Genomic DNA, 19228 nt, shown 5'->3' with positions numbered 1-19228 from the left:
CTGTTCAGCTGGAGCTGCTTTCGTTCTAATGTTGTTTTTTTTAACAGGGGGAATTTCTAAGAGTGCATGACGCTGTTTTTAAAGTTTTTACACAACAATCAATCCATACGTTTAAAATTAACTATTAATATACGATATTAATAATTTTGTTTATTTTGTATTCTTGTGCACTCACCTCAGCTTCCGTTGGTTAGACTATGTGACACACACAAACATACTCCTACACTTTCTATAACTCTACTGACACAAAAGTCTAAAGATGATACCTCAGCGAACTAAAAAAAAGAAAGAAAAGAAAAGGTTTTCTGTCGTAGTAAAGACGTGAAGTGGGCCCAGGCTGTCACACAAACTTCAACTGTCCAACTATTTGATTTCAGTGAGAGCCCACGCGTCACCATGACAACCATTGTGGTGAAGTGGCGTGTTAGTTGCCCTCACGTGCTTCTGAGACTGTCGGAATTCCTCCGACCTCAACGGAAAGAAAACTATAGTCTGAGTTTGTGTCCTTCCTGCATTCAATTCACGAAGATTTGTATGCCACATCAAGAAAGAAAAAAGTCTGAATAATATTCACAGTCTATGATTAACCAAACTAGGCATATATGCAGTAAAGACCTAGTTTGAACCTTGGGTTTATTAAGCCTATCTTTTTTTTATACTTTTATATGTAATAAGAAAGTAAGCCCCGCTATAGACTCGATTATGCCAGTTGCAGATAACATTATTGTTGTCGACAAATTTGTTTTGTCAATTAGATTCGGTGTTATAGTGTAGGCTAGTTGAAGGATCGTTACTGGGTCCATTTGGACGTGGAATGTACGAAGTGGACTTGAAGGCAGCACCAATTATGCTAATGAGGAGACATCGTTTTAATGGAAGTATGGATTAGGCTTAGTTGTAGACTAATTGCCTATAGGCCTGTGTTTGGGGAAAATAATTGATTGAGCCTTGAGTGTAGAGACATCTTATTCAGAAGTTTCGAAGATTTAACTTAAAACAAAGCAGCTCATGCTAGGGAAAAATTAAGGGGCAAATAGTGCAACAAAAAAATAAAAATAATAATAATAACACAAGACTAGCCTATGTAGTAAAAAATGCTTCCGTTGAAAAGGGACGGTGCACCTCTGCGCCACAGCATATTGGCTATTAGTCTCTTGGGTATCTTACATCTTAACAAGGTCTAACCCCAGTGAATGACAGAAGTTTACACACCTGGTAGCAATTAGGTCGCACTCCTGCAAACGGCAGTAAGAGGCCGTTATAGTAGGCTATGTGTACGTTGCAGGTTCCTGGTTGGGACCCCTGCTTTTAGATTTGGGGGGCAGAGCTTAATTCAAATCTGAGCTATGTTTTAACACACGCCTCGTTTCTTGCTGCGCCAGTCTGCTCCAGGTTTCTAGTGAGGGGATGAACACGAAACACATTGGACGTTATAGAAGAAACAAAAAGTAACCGGGCAAAGTTTGTGGAAGTATGATGTTGCTCTGCAGAAATGATGGACGCAAAAGACTCCATTGATCCATACAGCCGACCAGCGCGCAGGACACAATGGATAGTCAGCACTCTGGCTTACCATTACGGACTGGACCGGGGCGTGGAGAACGAAATCATTGTTTTGGCAACCGGACTGGATCAATACCTACAGGAGATTTTCCATCACATCGACTATCAAGGAGGTGGGAAAATCCCTGTGGAGGATTTTAACATCTTGTGTAAAGTTTTGGGACTGAACAAAGACGCGGAGGATACAGAATGCGCCGGGGTGCCGGACAATTTACCCAGCGAGCTCACCTTTAGACACTTCCACGCCAAACTGTGCGGACACTTCAGCACCAAGGCGGGCTGTCAGTATGAGAACGGTCGGCTGCTGGTCGGGAAAGACAGCGAGCACATAGAGACTCAGATCCGCCTGAGAAGCCCTCTGAGGAGGCGAGAGAAGCTCCTGTCTGTGGGTGTGAGCGAGGGCTCGTGTTCCTCCGCGGAGGGACGGCACGCCTCTGGCTGCAGACTTGGATCCTGCTCCAAAGAGTGCTATGAGGAGATAGTGGCACTGGAGGAAGCAGAGGACCGGGTAGCCAAACTGGAAGACGAGAATGCAAGTTTGAGGGAGCTGATAGAGGATATGCGAGCTGCACTTCAGAGCAGTGATGCCCGCTGTTTAGCTCTGCAGGTAAGAGTGAAGTGTAGATTCAACATTTAAATCCCTGCTCTAGTGTTGCATTTGATGTCCACATGTTATACGAATGTTATCCTGATATATTCATCCCCTAAAAGAACAAAATATAGTAAGGCTACACATTCTGCATAGGACCCCCTTCCTTACCTTGTGTGCGTGTGTGTGCGTGCTTGCCTGCGTGGGTGTGTGTGTGTGTGTGTGTGTGTGTGTGTGTGTGTGTGTGTGTTTTAGTAAGGGTGTTCCAAAATGAAGTTCTTTAAAGTGGTTATAAATGCCTTATGATTTACTTTAAATGCAACAGTGCATACATTGGTAATATAGTTATACCTTACAAGTTGGACAGTCTCCTTTCTCTCACGATAAGTGATGCCCAGGTTTTATGATAATACATTATTTTAAATGTTTATGAAATGTGATGTTTTTCTTTCTTCATTTGGATGCCTTTCATGAAACAAGGTAACAGGTAAGTTCAACAGTCCACTGGAGGAGTGTTGAACTCAAGAGGTAACTGAACACACAAAGTCAAACTGTCATTCTGAAGGGAGGTAAACACCAGCGAGGGATTTTCCACATCCTGCCAAACCAATGATTACAACTGATGTGCAAAACATTTGTAAATGACTTATTTTAGATTAACTAAAGCGCCAATTACAACATAGAGTCTTTTCAGAGGACAACATCCGGTTTGTAGGACTTTGCAAGAACATGTTATGGAATAATTGTCATCTGCAGGTTCAAAGCTTGTTATCTTTCTCAGTCATGTTCCGACAACCCGAATTATGCTCTTGGCTTTTTACTCAGACATCAGGCATCAAGTCATTATTATTTATCAAGCAATAAAGCATTAGTTGTAACTTATAAACCATCATCCTGTCTTATTGAGCACTTTGTGCAACTCATGCAAGTTATTCAATAATTGTATGAACATGTATAACTGCAGATTTAAAAGCCTATTACAATAGAAGTGAACAATGCAATATTTTTTGGGAAAATGACTTAAAGCTGAAGTTTTTAGTAAAAAAAAAAAACTTTAAGACAAAGAAAAACTGTAAAATACAAATTTCTAGAATGTAACCAAGCAGATGCAATATTGGTTTTAGGGAATATCTTAATTTGATCCCCTGCATCATGTTACCTGTTTCATTTCTGTCCAGGTAGGACTATGGAAAAGCCACTCCAAACACAAACCAGAGGAGGGCTGTTTTGTTGCGCAGCAGAAACAATCTTCCCCGAAAAGTATGAACAACACAAACCTGAAAAGCAGCACCTACAGTAACCTGACGAGTCTGCAGAACCTTATCCAAGAGATAGAGCTTCTGCAGAATTCCAGAGACAGACAGGTAGAGGAGGCAATGCTGTGCAGTCAGAGACTGGAGAAGGAACTGTGGAGCTCTAAAGAGACTGTGGCTGCTCTGGAGGACTGCAACCAGTCCTTGAAGAGGGAGCAGGTGGGCATGAGGAGGAAGGTGGAGGAGGCCAGGCAGGCGCTGCTCAGTGGCCTGAGCAAGGTGAAGGAACTGGAGGCCAAGGCCAGTCATGTTCCAGCCCTGCAGAGACACATCATCCAGCTGGAATCAGAGCTCCTATACTACAGGTAAAAACACTGGCAGCACTGCAAAAGCAAAAAAAAACATTTCTACATTAATGTTGAAGCATTTGTTTAACAAACCAGCCGGGAATTTAGCAACTTAGCACTGCCAAGAGAAACTGGGTACTCTGCGAAGTCATGTCATATAAAATGACGCAGTTTTTATTCTACAATAACCTGACAATCATGGCGAATTTACACATTGTTTCACTTAATTCTGATTGACATTGTGTTCATGTTAGACATTTTCCTGTTGTTAGGACTTTTGTTTTATGGGTTGTAGCCACTACTTTGTTATGTGGTCTCTTAGTGTTCCCTGTGGAGTTATCTAGTAACACAAGTTATGTTTGGTTGAAGTGTCTTTAGTTTTTGATCAGCAGAACATAGGTGGCCTGATGAAAAAAAGATTGGAATACCACCCATGAAATCATAGCTCCATAACATAACTTGTGGTCAAAAACCACACACGGTACCTTTAATTTGTTACCTTGATTGTTGTTATTTCTGAACATCAACAATCAACCACTTAAGTAACGTCTTGTTGAAAAGAGGCTGTGTAAGAAAATCACATCCCAATACATCATCCTTCCCACTAAGCCTTGTTTGCTCACTTACTCTCCACCTGCGAGAAAAAAAGCACCAGACATGTTTGAGTAAACCTGAGATGAGAGCGACACTTCATTACAGCTTATGCCACAAAGTCACAGGCTAACTCTTAAATAACACTTAAAACCTCTTTTTTAATAGCTGAATTTGGGATGCGTTGGATGTTTTTTGTAATTTTTCCAAATCATTTTCAACTTCCACCACTTTCACTCAATAAAGTTAAACTCAATGCATTATGACTTTTGTTTAAAGTGCTAATGCGCTATTCTTCTGGTGGTACTTTAGCTTTAGCTTGTAGCTTTAGAGCTTAAGAGACAACACCGCTACCATAAAAAGTGGCATTACCAAATAAAAAGTGGAAGAAAGCAGAAGGTGGGGGGTGGGGAATGACATTTTGAAATAAAAATAATTTTAAAAAGCTCCTCAAAAACCCAAGAGGGAATTATATTTTTTGCACAATGAGTAGAATTTAAATTATTTAGTAAATTATTTCACATTTTATTGCTTTACTATATATTTTTAGCGTGGCGCTGTGGTTGTTCACATCATTACTTAACTGTCCCATATTGTTCACTAACTCTGAAAACTAGTTTGTTTGAAGAATACTGAGACATCAAAGGCAGTGCAAAAGAAGACGGTGGTAAATGTTTGTGATTGACTTTAGTTCTTCGAAAATTACTTTGTAGTGAACTACAGATATTTTTCACATTAATGATGCATCAAAAGAAATACTGCCCTAAAGTCAGAGAGAGAGTATATACACTTACACAAAGAGGCTTTTATGTCCTCTTCATTTGCTCCAACAGGCTGTCAAACCCTGAGCAAAGCAAGTGTCTGGCTGTTCATCATGTCATGAGAGTGAGGGCTTGTTTTGGCTGGTTATTGAATTAAGAGGGCTTTTTTTGGCTTGAATAAACCATAATGAATTATAATTTGTCGTACAATAAAATGAATGAACGTTGTTTAGTTCTGGCATCATGCCTGGAAACAATCTGCCATGCTGCTCACGATGGCTTGATGTGGTCTGCTATTGTAATTTTCAGCCTTGTTGTGATTTACTTTATTTAACAGGCATCGTGTGTGGCAGGTTGGTTTCGCCTGAGCTCCGCTACTGTTGGGAACTATTCATTTTGGTGGAAGTAAGGGTGTAATTGGACTTTTTAAGTACAAAGCTGTTGGTTTAATGTTTATCTTTGTGTCTGTTGTCCCTACTCCAACCATGTAATCATTGTCTGCAGGTCTGGCTTTCTTACGTAACTGATGTCTCTAAATGGTGGTAAGCTCTACCTAATGCTGTTATTATGAACTCTCAAACACAGTCAGACACAACCAGACACATATGATTGATGGCTACCTGCCTTAAGGTGATTCTAAATAACAAATCACATAAGCACAATACCCCTTCTTTAACCCAAAACTCCACTAATCTATGCGGACTGCGTTCCAAAGTCTTTTCACTGCCCTTCCATTGATACCCTAATGACAAATAATTCAACACCACAAAGGCCCTGACTTGTCAAGAGAAAGCTCCATTGAGTGAGGACCTCAACAGACTGACCATTCTCATCAATCTCTGCTCACTTCTTTCGCTCTCCTCCCCAACGAACAATACCACACAGGCTCCCCGTTCTTATAGATCTTAGCAACCAAGCTCCATGAATATCCCCCCCTTAAATCCAAAATGCTTGCTTGGTTACTTCTTATCCAAGGACATGGCTTGAGAGAACTGTATAGGTGGTTTTTAATATCTGACTGAGAAACTGTGTTTTTTTCCCCCTATAATTGAAGACAAATCTTGATAATATACACTTTTATCATTCTGAATTTCCTCAAAATTAAGTAATTTTTCTTGCATCCAGCTGTCCCAGTGTCAGATGTCTCGGGTCATATGTAATGGGTTTAGAGAAGCATGTCAAGAGGCCTGATGAAACGATCGACTGTCACTTGAGCCTTGAGGCATATTCTAAACTGCTGTGAGGAGAAACGAGATTAACTAAGATGTTTCAGGATCCCAAGAGATAATGGGCTTCAGGGCTGGTGGTTGTTTGGGAGCAGGCATCGCTTCTTTACTGTGGATTCCACTTGAACACACTGATGATGAAGATGAAGTTCAAGGATGCGAGCAACCTAACATTTTGTGAAATAAATGTAATTTTGCAAGCAAAAGTTTTGTAAGAAGATTGAAACCACTCTCACTGTTGTTTCACTAACTATGAAGCTATGGCCAGTTAGCATAGCTAGATATCATATTACTGGAAATACACAAGTCAGAGTGTCTAAAACTAATACAAGTTGCCTTCAGGAACTCTTAAGCTAACTGGTATTCTCCTTATATTGTATTTGTTTGATGAGATGTACGCTAGAGTGTCATGTCTCTATTCAGGCTACCTCCATTTTTCTGCTGCTATATGCTAAGCTAGCTCAACTGAACAAATATTTCTTATCTAACTCTTGGCATAAAACATATATGTATTCTTCCTTAAATGTGGAACATGATTTTTGTCTTGATTTCCGCTTTTAGTTTTTCCATCTGGATGTACAATTTTCTCATCTACAAAATCCCCTTTCAACTTTCCATCAACATCCAAGTAGAAGTCAGTTTATAAAATGTGGTCATCGGTATGAAACCTAAGATGAGTGGGTGTTGTTGCGTAACTTGTCTGTGATTTCTTTGGACTGAGCACTAGAACAGGGGGGCAGATGGGAGCTGCACCTTTTAACAGGGGATGATTTGCACAGGGAGGTCTTTGTAGGCTGGAATTGTCTAATGGTGTCACTTTTAAGTTGTTGTTTTTCTTTTTACACCACAAGGTAAAAAGAGTCTAAATCAGTCACTGTAGCCTATAGAGCTCTGCGGGCCAGAAGGATTAGACAATAGGAAACACAGCGAGAGGAAGAAAAAGAAATGAGGGGGAGGAAAGTCTACCATCTGGAGGAAGAAGCAAACACTCAACTGTTTGTTCATGAAATGACAGACATGTTTTTCAAGGCACACAGGAGAGGAATGGCTTCATTAAACATTCCATTTTCCTTTTGTGTTGCAAAGAAACGATGCAGTTTGGAGGTTAAAAACTTCAACTTTCCTCATCTGAAACTTTTACTTAATGTCCATGGATTTCCAGAGAACTCACCCACGCACATGTGTCCTAAATTTAAGTTTAAAACTCAGGTCTCGTTTTATCGGCACGCCTGCAGACTTTTTCTCTGTATGCCTCTAACCCCTGGCCCACTGAAGGCAGGCCCCATGGGAGGCATAATCTCCCAGCCTTTTCATGCTCCCTGCGTGGCGCCTGAGAGCAGAGGGGAGAGGAGGGTCCAGCAGACCATTTATCTGCCGCTGCACAAGAGCTGCGGCATTGTGTGGAGCAGGTGCTGCCACGGCATTCCTACCCTTTAAATAACGCGGAAAGGACACACTCGGGAGACGTGTGGGACCCGTGGCAGTCTGCTGCTGCCGCCTTACTGTTTTTCTTGAACAGCCATCAAAAAATGTACACTCCCAAGTGGGCTCATTTCCACGTTGAGCAGCTGCCCTGTCCTCAGTCTCTCCGGTTTTGAAGTATGCTTACAACAGCAGAAATATATCACACACAAAATATATTGTAAACTTATGCCACCCACCATTGTTGGACTTCTCTCTGTATATATTTCCCTCTTCTTTGAATACCTTTGTTTGTTTGACTTTGGATTTCTTTGCCTACATGCCCTCTGTAAATGTTACCGCCTTTAGCTGTTGGATTAAGTCCCCCGTTTGCTAAACATCACTGAAGCTGCTTTATTTGTATCCCAGAAACCACCTCATTGTACGGGTGTTTCCCAAGAGGACTTGATTAATAACCGTCAGCTATGAAAACATGACCCCCTCACCCGTCTCTGTCATGGCTCAGGGCACCTATCTGCACTGAACTTCAAGTTCAAGCTCAGGTTTACAGCGTGCCCTCATTTGTAACCTCTGCAGAGCAAGAAGACTGTCATTGACCAGTGACACCTGAAAGAGGAAACTGCTCTTCAGGGAGGAGGGGGAAACATTGAGGGAAAGGGGGGGAAGGGGGGGGTCATGTTGATGGAGCTTTCACTTCAGCTCCATACTGTAATAAACATAGAGAGGACTCTGGGTGTCCTGGCTCTAACAACAAACAGCTGTACAGGCCTCCACAGGCTTACAAATGGCTTTAGGGTTTTACTAATAGGACAAAATACAGGATCCTATTAATTAGAAATCCACTGACAAAGCACAATAGAGCTCCTCATGTAAAACTTCACTCCAATATGTGTGTGTTCCTAAGTGATGCAGTAATAATTATGCCTACAAAGGCTACAAAACGCATCAAATTATATCTAACTATATCACTGGAGCGTTTTCCTTCCCAGGGGCTCCAATTTGGTGCGCCAACAATGTCCCAATCTAAGACTCATAGGATTATATTTTCACCTGCAGTACAGAGTTAATACACACTTCCTAATGTTCCCTTCCTTTTCATGTGATTTTAATTTTAAGCCTATTCAATTTCATTGTTGCTACAAAAGAGCCAAGAAGCCGCTTTGAAACAGGAATCAAAGACGAGTAGAGAACACAGAGCAGGAAACGTTAAATTGATTATCTATACGCTCCAATTACATCCTGAAAACCACTAGTGTTGTACGCCACTAGATTCAGCTCTGATATGTTTGACCTGAGAAAATTAAGTTTGTTTTATTTCCGTGTTCTTTATCTTTCTTAGCGGAACAAAAATCCCCGGAGTACAAAATGTTATATGTTCTTTTCCTCGTCATGCTTAAGGCAGCTGTAATCAGTTTTTGGAAGCACTTCAGTAGATTGAGATCCACGACCCTGATGTTATGTAGTCACCATATTAAGCTGAAATTGACACTTGCTTGTCTATAGCAGAAGTGCTGTGACATTATCATTAAGTTGAAGTTGTGTCAAATGTGTTCACTCTCCTTTTGGCTAGCTGCTGCTTCACATTTGGAGTTTTTTCGATGCCCGTCTCTAGCTTCATCTGTTCACTTGGCTACATGGTGTTGAGCTGGTTTATCAGAACTTTTTTTGGTTTTTATCAGCTGCTGTGTTGCAGCTAAAGAGACCAAACAGCTTGCATGAACATTAGCATTAACGTCACACGCCTCTGTCAAATCTGGCGGAAATATTAAGCCAAATGCTAGCTAGCCTTTTTTTTAAATCAGGTGATGATTCTCTATGGTTTGATCACAATGACTAAAGTCTTTTTTCTTTATTTTGTCTGAAGTAAATGTACGTTGTGTTTACAAATACAAGAAGCTTTGCATCTTGCGTTCCTGCTGTACACTGTGCATGTAATTGCATCTTTTGTCCTCTAGAGGTCTTGGTGAGTCTGTAGAGTATCGCTGATACAGTTGAGGTAAAGAGTAAAGAGATCCATGCAGGATGGAGTGTGACACGTCCGGTCCATTGCCTGACTCACCAACATAACAAACTATTTAATATTGCAGTTTTAAGTTTTAAAAGTATATTTAAAAAAAAAAAAACATGCACAAATATTATTGTGAAAGTCTAAAATGTATTAGATATCAAAGATGTGTCATTACTCACTCTTTGTGGGAATATGAACTCTCATATAACACTTAACAGTCTGCAGTGTATTTTAACTTCTCCTTCTCTTTAGAATAGGCAAACAAATTGATATTTTCATTTTGGCAGGTCAAACCCAGCCATGCTGGTTTTGCATTTGGTCCATTGGCAGGAGCTATCATACATGTCTAATGGAACGTTTATCAAATCATGTCTATGTCTACAGCATCCCGCAGTTTGACTGATATCCAGGGTGTCTGTCTGGACCACTTTCAGGTGTCTGTGTTCATTCAGTCGGAATTCCCATGATCAGCAATACAACCAGACCTCTTTTGCTGTCAGACTTTGTGATGAATTACATGCACAGTCAAACTAAACCAGAACTAGTTTTTATGTGACATTTGGGATACGTTTCACCAGCATCAAAAGCGTTGAGGAATTTTCTTTTGTACCAAGGCACAAAGCAGGACTGATTTTTCAACCTCCAAACATGTCAAAGGCAAGAGCCAGAAGCTGTGTGCTCGCTACAGTATCCACTGGACACAGGCTTCAGCCTCTCTCAAACAACTGTCAATTAAAGTGCAATTAGTCACACCAAAGCCTGCATTTGAAAAGGCCCTCAGCTCATTCCAGAGTCCCAGCGTCTCCACAGCAACCAGGAAAGTTTTGTGTATCTTCACGTCTATGCACCAGTCTCACGTTGGCTTGCAGCTGCTGGCCCTCATGAACTAGCTCCTTCTTTCCTCCAATGTGGCCCCCACTAACTCAAACATGACTCTCTGATTGATTGCCTGAAATCATGCTGCAATTATTGACTTTCACTGAAGTCAGTCATTTCTCGCCAGTTTTGCACAAACCGAAGTAGTGCACAAATGTAGAGTTGAAAGTTGTCTTACAGCATAGTCAGTCTTGTGCCAAGAGGATATAAGCATGAATGCTCAGTTTTTTTCTTTTCTTTTTTAAACACAGTCAGGCTGTTGAAAACCTTTTTTAGATTTTCTTCTTTTTTTCGGCAAGACATCATCATCTGGAAACACTTACTCTGTGATTTACGAAGGCCCCTATCGGATTTCCACCAACACAAAAGAGTAGACAGCAGGAGAAAGCTAGAAAGCTAATTCAAACCATTACAGAACGATTGATCGGCACAAACTGCAGTCTCAGACTTTTTTTCAGTGACAGATGTTTGAATGTGTCTTTGCAGTAAGGAACTACATGACATATTGAATAAACCTGCTACAGATCTTGTCAACAGCAGAGGTGTCTTAAAGATGTTTAATGCATCTAAAAACGTCTGTGCTCTCATTTTATTTCACTCTTTTCCAGTGTTTTTAGCTTTCATCTTGCAGTGCGTACTGCACTGTAACAGCGCCTGTCTGCCATTGACCCACTTTACAGTAAAAATGCCTTAAAGATACAATGTCTGGCTTCAATTACCCCACCCAGATTTGGCATACAACATCACAGGCCTCTATAAAATTATCATGGCGGTTGTAGATGTGCCTTAATACACACCGCCTTGTGATACTTGATATGTTCTCTCAGAAGTCCACAAATGGTTTGGACTAAACATTTCTCATCGGTGAGAATTTGAAGAGCAGTTTGAGCCCCTTCATCAGTTGAATGTAGCATGAAGACTTACAGTGCAGCATTTACAGACAACATGCAGTCACACAGCTACATTAAACTTACAAAAACGCTCTTGCAGGTCAGAGGTGACCAAACTACAACTCCCAAGCAGCACCGGTGCAGAGCCGCCGCTGAGTGTTGGCAGCAGGCCGGGCCAAAGATGCTGCTCGGGGTCCCAACATGACCGCTGCTCACCAACAGGACGAGCTGTGACGACCCCGGATAAGAGTAAGACATGTTTGTCATGAAAGCACATCACACAGTGCTAATGTCTCATTACTGTACAGGGGTGAGGAGAAGAACCAGGCGATTTATGATTTTTACATTTATGGGAGTAAAGTCAGAATTCCTAAGAATCTATTTTATACAACCTTGGTACTGTTGTTAATAAGAGCGATGAATAACTACTGATTGGGAATAAGCAATCGTCTTAAGAAAGTTACTAATTTTCCCCTTCATGATTAAAGAACCAGTCTTATTATTTGTTAAGGTTGGGTGTGCTATTTTAATCAATACCCTTTAACTAAAATTGAGTAAGTACCTCCTCATGGTGTGCTAACTGTCCTCGTACACAGCCCTCTCTGTAATATTGACAACAAACAAATGGGCCTGTAGCGAGTCCTCTGCCAGCTGCTCTCCTTATGCCACTTACTCACTGACAAGAAAAAGAAAAACACCAGTCTAGCATTAGGAAATTCTTCCCTGAAGTTTCCCCTGGCAAAATGTGTTATATATTTAAGGGGTGGAGGGAAGGCGGTAGTTGTGAGGCTTGTGGAATTTGTATATCAACAACATTTCTCCAGAATGGCTTGCCACTCGATGTTGAAATTGCCCATGACACACTTGGATTTTGCACAACATTTGTTAAAAGGTATTCCGTGGCATTTTTGTAGGTTAGCCAACACAAGTGCCCCAAAGTGCTCTGCAAAAAATCTAGAAGCATTGGTTTGCAGAACTCGGCTAAAAATGACTGTTTTTTTCTTCTTTTATAAACTTTTTAATTCCTTTAATGCTAAATCAATCTAAAAAAATAAAGAAAAGTCGTGAACATGAACACATTGTAACCTCATAGAGCCCAGTGTGCAGTCTCCTTGTTGAATGAACAGTAAACACCTTAAAATTCAGCTATTAAATACACAAATCTAGAAGCTGGAGGAAAAGAAAGGATAATACGACCTATAAAAACAGCGTAAACCAGTTAATGACATCAATCATCTCATTTAATTCACCAGCTTCAGTTTCTACTTTGCCATTAGGACTTCTCCACCGTACAGTCCTCTCTAACGCCCTCTGTTATAATGATAATAATCTATATATGTGTGTTGTGGTATTTAGTGGAGGAGCAGCTTTTTCGGTCTGTGGAGGGCCAGGCAGCTTCTGACGAGGAGGAGGACAAATGGACCGGAGATCAGCAGAGGCAGGTGGCTGAAGTGAAGAGGATCTTAACCAGGCTGTCCTGCTGTGGGGAAAGGTCCTGCACATTCATATCTTCACTATATGTTAAAGCAGTGCACCAGATTACAGAAAGCTAGTGGCAAACCTGGCACTACTTTGGTGTTGCTCAGCTTGCTCTCCATAACAGGATAGCTACAGCTCAAGTATTTACATTTTACACATGTTTTTAATGAACAAAGTGAAACACTAAGCTCACTCAGATACATAAATAACAAATTGTTTTAAAAGCTGCATAAGGCTTGTGGCAAATCTGGGGGCAGAAGGTCACCAAAACACACTGACAGACACACAGTGTAGTTTGATTCATTTGCATACGTGGCAAAGATGTAAGCAAACGATGCCTAATACACATCCAAGCTCAGGACAGAATGAGATTCATGCAGAGTCAGGCTCTGTTTGACCAATTCCTAATAATAATAAACCTTCAACAGCTAGCTCAGCTGCTAGCTTTGCTTGTTTGTTGTTTGATGCGGGCAGGTAGTGTACAGTGTTTGTAGGTGTCAGTGAATATAGTATGTAAATGTAAACGTGGTGAGATAAATGGAGATGACTCACTAAACTTTAATGAAATCAGCTGCCTTTTGGTGATAAAAACAAGGTTGATGAAAGCTTTAAGCAAAATGCTAAAAGAGTCCAAAGAGCTCAGTAAAATAGCTGCATTGGGTCACAATCATTGCTCTGTCTATCACTCTGAATGTCTACATCTTATTCCATTTCTTGTTAATTGAACTAAATGCTGATATGAGTAATACTGAACACAAATAATACTTTTGATCCGGGCTCACAGGGCTGCATGTATACTGACACCCACATTCACATTGTCATTCACACCTATGTGCGAAAATATATTTCACTTTCTGGTCTACGAGTATGCAAGCTCAACAACTTCAATGGGAAATTGTGAAAAGTTTTTTAAATTGAACTTGACAAAACATCTGGAAAACATAGCTTCAGTTGTAATATTTTGAAACAAGTCAAAAGACTAACAACATCGTATTTTTTCCTATTGTGCTTCAAGCTTGCAATGAGTAATTGGACAAAGGAAAACAATGTCAATGTCTTTAACTCAGACTTGACTTTCCACAAGAAACAATGCTGAACCACATCATTTTCAAACAAATGTGTCAGTCTTGATTATGTGACAGCTACTGAAACTCTAAGTTTGACTTTCCTGTGGTACATGTCGTTGATCAGGTGCGACAATAAAGCATTCAAGAAGCTGATGTCTAATTTCGGGAGCTCGAGGAGCGAGGAGAGCTGCAGTGCTGTGGTGGAGCTTCTGGAGAGAGTGACCAGGTTGCATAAACAGCTCGAGCTGAAGGAGAGCCAGGCAGAGATCGACATGGACCAGGTACAAACCACCACTGACCTCCTTCTCACCAGGGTGGGCCGCTTAAGTGTCCTCTGAAAACTGTTCTTTCTGGACATCTTTCTGCCCGGCTTTACATCTTTAGTCATTTTGTGGCTGTTTTTGTGGTATTTAACTGGATTAGAGAGGACTGGTAATGGTTGTTATGACCGTGGAGGGCTTCAAAGCCTAAACCACAGCTAGAGGCTCAATCCTGCAGCTTCAACTTAACCAAACCACCAGCAACGTCACCAGAGACACAGGGCGTGTGTGTGTGTGGGTGGGTGTGTTTGCAGCTGCTTCTCACTGGAACCAACCACAGAAACACTCCCCCAACATTGAGGAATATCATAAATTAAAGCTCTCCCGTTACAGTCGAGTAGTTTTTTCACAACACAGGAAGACAGACAGAAGGGGAACAGTGATGTAATGTGTTCCCAGAACGTCTCAGCACTCGGAGAGGAAAAGTTAAAACTAAACAAAGTCCTGACTGTGAGGCTTTGTTTATGTTCAGGATGTATGGGGTGAGACCTTTGTCCTTCAATACGCTTTGACGTAACGGCGCACTGCTGGGATTTCCAACTTTTTTGGAAGGCCAACCCACAGTACCATAGTGTGGGCCAAACACGTGACTCTAACCTCGACATCTGACATAAATTTACAGAGGATATTTATTTTGTTTTAGCATGTTTAGCAGACCTATGTTGTAGCATGTTACATCTGGAAGAGTGACATACCCAGTTGCTCTTGTAACAAGTCTGGTTGGGTCTTTTAGGCATAAGGCTGATATCATTTTAGGGTTTTCTTATTTTAAACAAATCATCAAGTATAAAAATTCAGAATCCAGCACTGAATTAATCACATTAACAAGTAATGTGTATGTTTCCAACATCAAATTTATCTTTTTCCTTTGTCCAATCATAAAAAAAGATCTTTGAGTAAAATTTTTGCACTTATACACACGTTCATTCTTACACATGTTCACCATGACCAACACAAGAAACTCCAAAAGAACATCACTCAGCTCAAATCTTATAATCTCATGTTAGTTTGGGCCTTTCCATGGATTTTGTAGACTTTGTATAAAAATTGTGCTTTGTGTCAATTTTCCCACAATGGAATTAGAAGATAAAGGAGTTGCTCATAGTTAAAACAAAAAAACATAGGGGCGCTGGTGGCCCATGTATGAAGGCCATGGTCCTCCAAGCAGGCAGCCCGGGTTCGAATCCAACCTGTGGCTCCTTTCTCACATGTCATTCCCCTCTCTCTCTCTCTCTCTCTCCATGATTTCTGACTCTATCCACTGTCCTATCTCTAATAAAGGCAAAAAGCCCAAATATACATTGAAAAAAAAGTCAGCTTACAATTAAATCGTCATAAGGACTGCAGTTGTAGAGTTGAAGATGTTTCACCTCTCTTTAAGATGCATCATTACTTCAGGCAGTTAAAGGCGTTTTTAAGCTCTCTGGGTTGAACCACCATGATGTCATATGAGTCTTTTAAAGCTATTAAGGCCACACGACGCTGACTTCATAAATGACTTCTTCAAAATACTAGTATAGGTATCAACTGTGTTTTTCGGGTGTGTGCTATGTCTTCCAGATGAAGGACTCTCTGTTGCAGGAGCTGCAGCAGAAGGCAGAGGAGACTGAGCTGCTTCAGATGGAGCTGCAGATGCTGGAGACAGAGAGGGTCCGTCTGTCGCTGGTGGAGGAGAAACTGGTGGACATCCTGCAGCTCCTCCAGCAGCTCAGAGACCTGGTTAGTCACAGTACATCACTTAAACATAAAAGCTGTGTGTTTATATTTAACAGCTTTCTATTGTTAAGGCTCAAACACATTGTTTTGATTTTTAACACAATGAAAAATCTTGACAAAAGCAGTTCTTCATGTGAACAGAAACTCTTCACAGAAACTGAAGTAATGAAAATCAGTTCGGCCCAGAGTTTAGAGAATTCCACCCACGCTGCACGGAAATTATTTTGTTCTGGTGAATACAGAAAGTGTCCTCTAGAATGTTTCTAGGACAAGACACCAGATAGAAACCTATTTCTATTTTTAGAAATAAAAGTCCACTTTAAGCCATTAAAAAAGCCGTTTTATATGCTGTACATACATGCCTGTCACATGACTAGAATGTGACTTTGTTTATACCATCGTGATGTAACGCTAACAGTCAGGGGTTGATTAAAGATCTGAAAGAAAATTAATTTCACTTGTTCGACATGTAAGAGCCTCTGTGGTAACAAGAGTCAGATTGCCTATTAAAGTGCCTGTTAATTGCCTGAACGCCATCTGAGAATTCTCTCTCTGTTGGTACAGAACGTCTCACGCAGGTCTCTGGGGAAGATCTTGCTCAGCACTTTGGAGTCTTGTAGCGACCCGCAACACGGTAAGTAGAGCTCACACGCCCAGTAAACTCAATACAAGTCCTGTGAAATGTGATAATGGCATTTTACGGTTACCCAGGGCATGGAATTGAATTGAATTCTCGTTCACTCAGCGGCCACATCTGTTTTCTCTTTTTGCACAGGGAAAGCCCACATTCTGGAGGTGCTCAACGCTCTCTATCACGAACTGGCTGCCTGTGAGATTCTGTCAACTGGCGGCCCTTTGGAGCGAACACAGAGTCAGCAGTCTCTGAACACCCTCATCATCTCCTGCTAAACATCACTGCCTCCTGCTGGGCCAATCACCAACCAGCAGACTTTTTAAAGGACACTGAAAAGTTGAACAGTTGTCATAAACCAAGCTAATTACTGTGTATAGTGTATCATATGTCTCATATATATTCCTCAGGCCCTATTATCTATAAAGGGATGTTAGTTTAGAAAGTTACTTAGTGCAGCAAAATGCTTTCTACATATAAAGGGAATTCTTTCTTATATATTTTTTCAAGATTTTTATATTGCACATAACTCATTCATGTTTCAATAAGGATTTTTCCCCCAAGTGAAGAGTTCTGAATGTGAATATGTTGATTTAAGCTAACCCTGATCTATCATGTCAACTGGTCTGTGAAATGTATCTGGACAAAAACATCCCTTATAGAACTGAATAAATTCATCTCAATCTTGGAGATTCATCAAACATGTCTGCATTTCAAAATCCAATCTGTCATCTACAGAGTGCGACTGACGTTTGACCAACTGGGGGGGGACTGCCTTTTTTAAAATGATCACTAAGCGATCCTCTTGATGCCTCAGGGTTGTTCAGACATCAGTATTGCATTCAGGGGTTCATATTTTTGCTATATATACACCCCAAGAATATAGGTTAACTTAAAAAGTACAACAAAAACACAAATACTGACAATTATAAACCTGTTTCTGTCTTTACCAAAACAGTCTCGGCATAAAGTCACAACAGTTATATCATATTCAAGCATCAGAAAGCTGCCTCCCCTGACATTGGACAATTACTAAGTTATTTTTACCATTTGGAGGTATGAGGGTGTTTGAAGAAAAAAAACACTCATTTGTAATATAACACTGAAGCCTTTAATTGACAAAGTTTAGATCATTCTTATTGATTTAGGACTGTTAAAAGCAATGGCAAGTATTTTGTGGGGCTGTTTGCCTTTGACAGGTAAGCTTGAGAGAGACTGGAAATATTTGGAGAGAGTACTGGGATGGTACGCACCTTATAGCTGCAGTACCAGGAGTCTAACTGGAACCAGTGCAACAATGACTGTAGCTTCGGTACATCACACGGGGCTCCCTGCTGTTCAAACTGAACTAAGCCAGCACTGCAAAAGCAATGTCTTAATGTCTTAACTCCCCCTGCTGTCAACTTGAATAACTTGATTCACTTCCATGCTGCAAGCGTTAAGAAAAGAAATGAAACATTGAATACTTAAGGCAACATGACACACCTATACAACAGTTACATGTTTGATCACTCAATTTATAGATATTTTTACAATCAATAACACACAACCTTTAATCAAAACTTCTATTGATATCAAATGTAACTGTAATCAATGGATTTTCTGGTAGCCTATACATCCTATCCTAAAATACATCTTTCATAGGATTCAATTCAAATTCAATTTTTTTAATTGAATTTGAATTGAATTGACTTGAATCCTATGAAAGATGTATTTTATCATTTATTAGTAGGAGATTCACATTGCTGTCCGCACCTTAATATGTTCTTACAACACCTTGATAAGTTCACAAGTTATGTAATGTCCTATCCTTTGACTCCTTTTCATGGTATAAATACAAATCACACACAAGCACTATTTTACTTCTACTTGTTTCTGCAATTCCACTGGATTCTACAGACACCTTCCAAACACCGGGTCCTATAGAGCCAAAGGCACAGGTAAAAGACGGAATTAGACCTTGATCCCACAAGAAAACCATGTCAATTGCTTCATTATCCAAGGGACTTAACGGTAACCTTATTTTCAACAAAAGCACAAAAATATAGCCTACTGCAGACTTCACATAAAGTGTCAGAAATGAAAATAAGAATATTCCTTATGCTAAAAGGGCCTTGTGCAGAGGATATATTTTGATTATATTTTAATCACTCCAGCTACAAACTACTAACTTTAGCCTCAGTGCTCATTTTAACAATATGCATTGCTTTTGTTTAGAAAATCTCAGACTACTAGGAAGGTAGGCTATTTGTTGGCCCAGTGGTATGAAAATACAAATGTGATGATTAAATATGATGAAACTCTCTATAAATGTGTAATGACCTCAAAATTGAAATCATTAACCTTCTATGCTGCTAACTTTACATTTTCCCACTGAGCTCTTGCCAGGATTTAGCTGAAATAGTTTAACCTATCAGTGATTAGAAATACGCATAACAAGGAGTGAACCTTTATTATAAATTGATTAATAATTAAGGCTTCACTTGAAC

At 40.4% G+C, this 19228-nt stretch overlaps 1 protein-coding gene across 1 annotated transcript; it reads left to right on the top strand.

Annotated features, from left to right (window-relative positions):
• Positions 1 to 1353: 1353 nt before the first annotated feature.
• On the top strand, positions 1354 to 17440 carry efcc1 (EF-hand and coiled-coil domain containing 1). Its single transcript, XM_065955336.1, has 8 exons — positions 1354 to 2170; positions 3331 to 3770; positions 11627 to 11775; positions 12883 to 13018; positions 14197 to 14353; positions 15953 to 16111; positions 16673 to 16742; positions 16884 to 17440. The coding sequence occupies exons 1-8, from the start codon at positions 1493 to 1495 to the stop codon at positions 17015 to 17017; spliced, it is 1923 nt and encodes a 640-aa protein (XP_065811408.1). The 5' UTR covers positions 1354 to 1492; the 3' UTR covers positions 17018 to 17440.
• Positions 17441 to 19228: the final 1788 nt, after the last annotated feature.

The sequence above is a fragment of the Labrus bergylta genome, chromosome 5 (genome assembly GCF_963930695.1).
Source record: "Labrus bergylta chromosome 5, fLabBer1.1, whole genome shotgun sequence".
NCBI lineage: Eukaryota > Metazoa > Chordata > Actinopteri > Labriformes > Labridae > Labrus > Labrus bergylta.
The sequence above is the reverse complement of the archived record's forward strand: the minus strand, read 5'-3'. Positions and strand labels throughout refer to the sequence as shown.

Excerpts from the sequence above, each read along its gene's own strand:
- efcc1 (XM_065955336.1), top strand. The coding sequence starts at position 1,493 with ATGATGGACGCAAAAGACTCCATTGATCCATACAGCCGACCAGCGCGC. Across the intron at positions 13,019-14,196 it reads CTGTCCTGCTGTGGGGAAAG|GTGCGACAATAAAGCATTCA; the intron begins GTCCTGCACATT and ends GTCGTTGATCAG. Across the intron at positions 14,354-15,952 it reads CAGAGATCGACATGGACCAG|ATGAAGGACTCTCTGTTGCA; the intron begins GTACAAACCACC and ends TATGTCTTCCAG.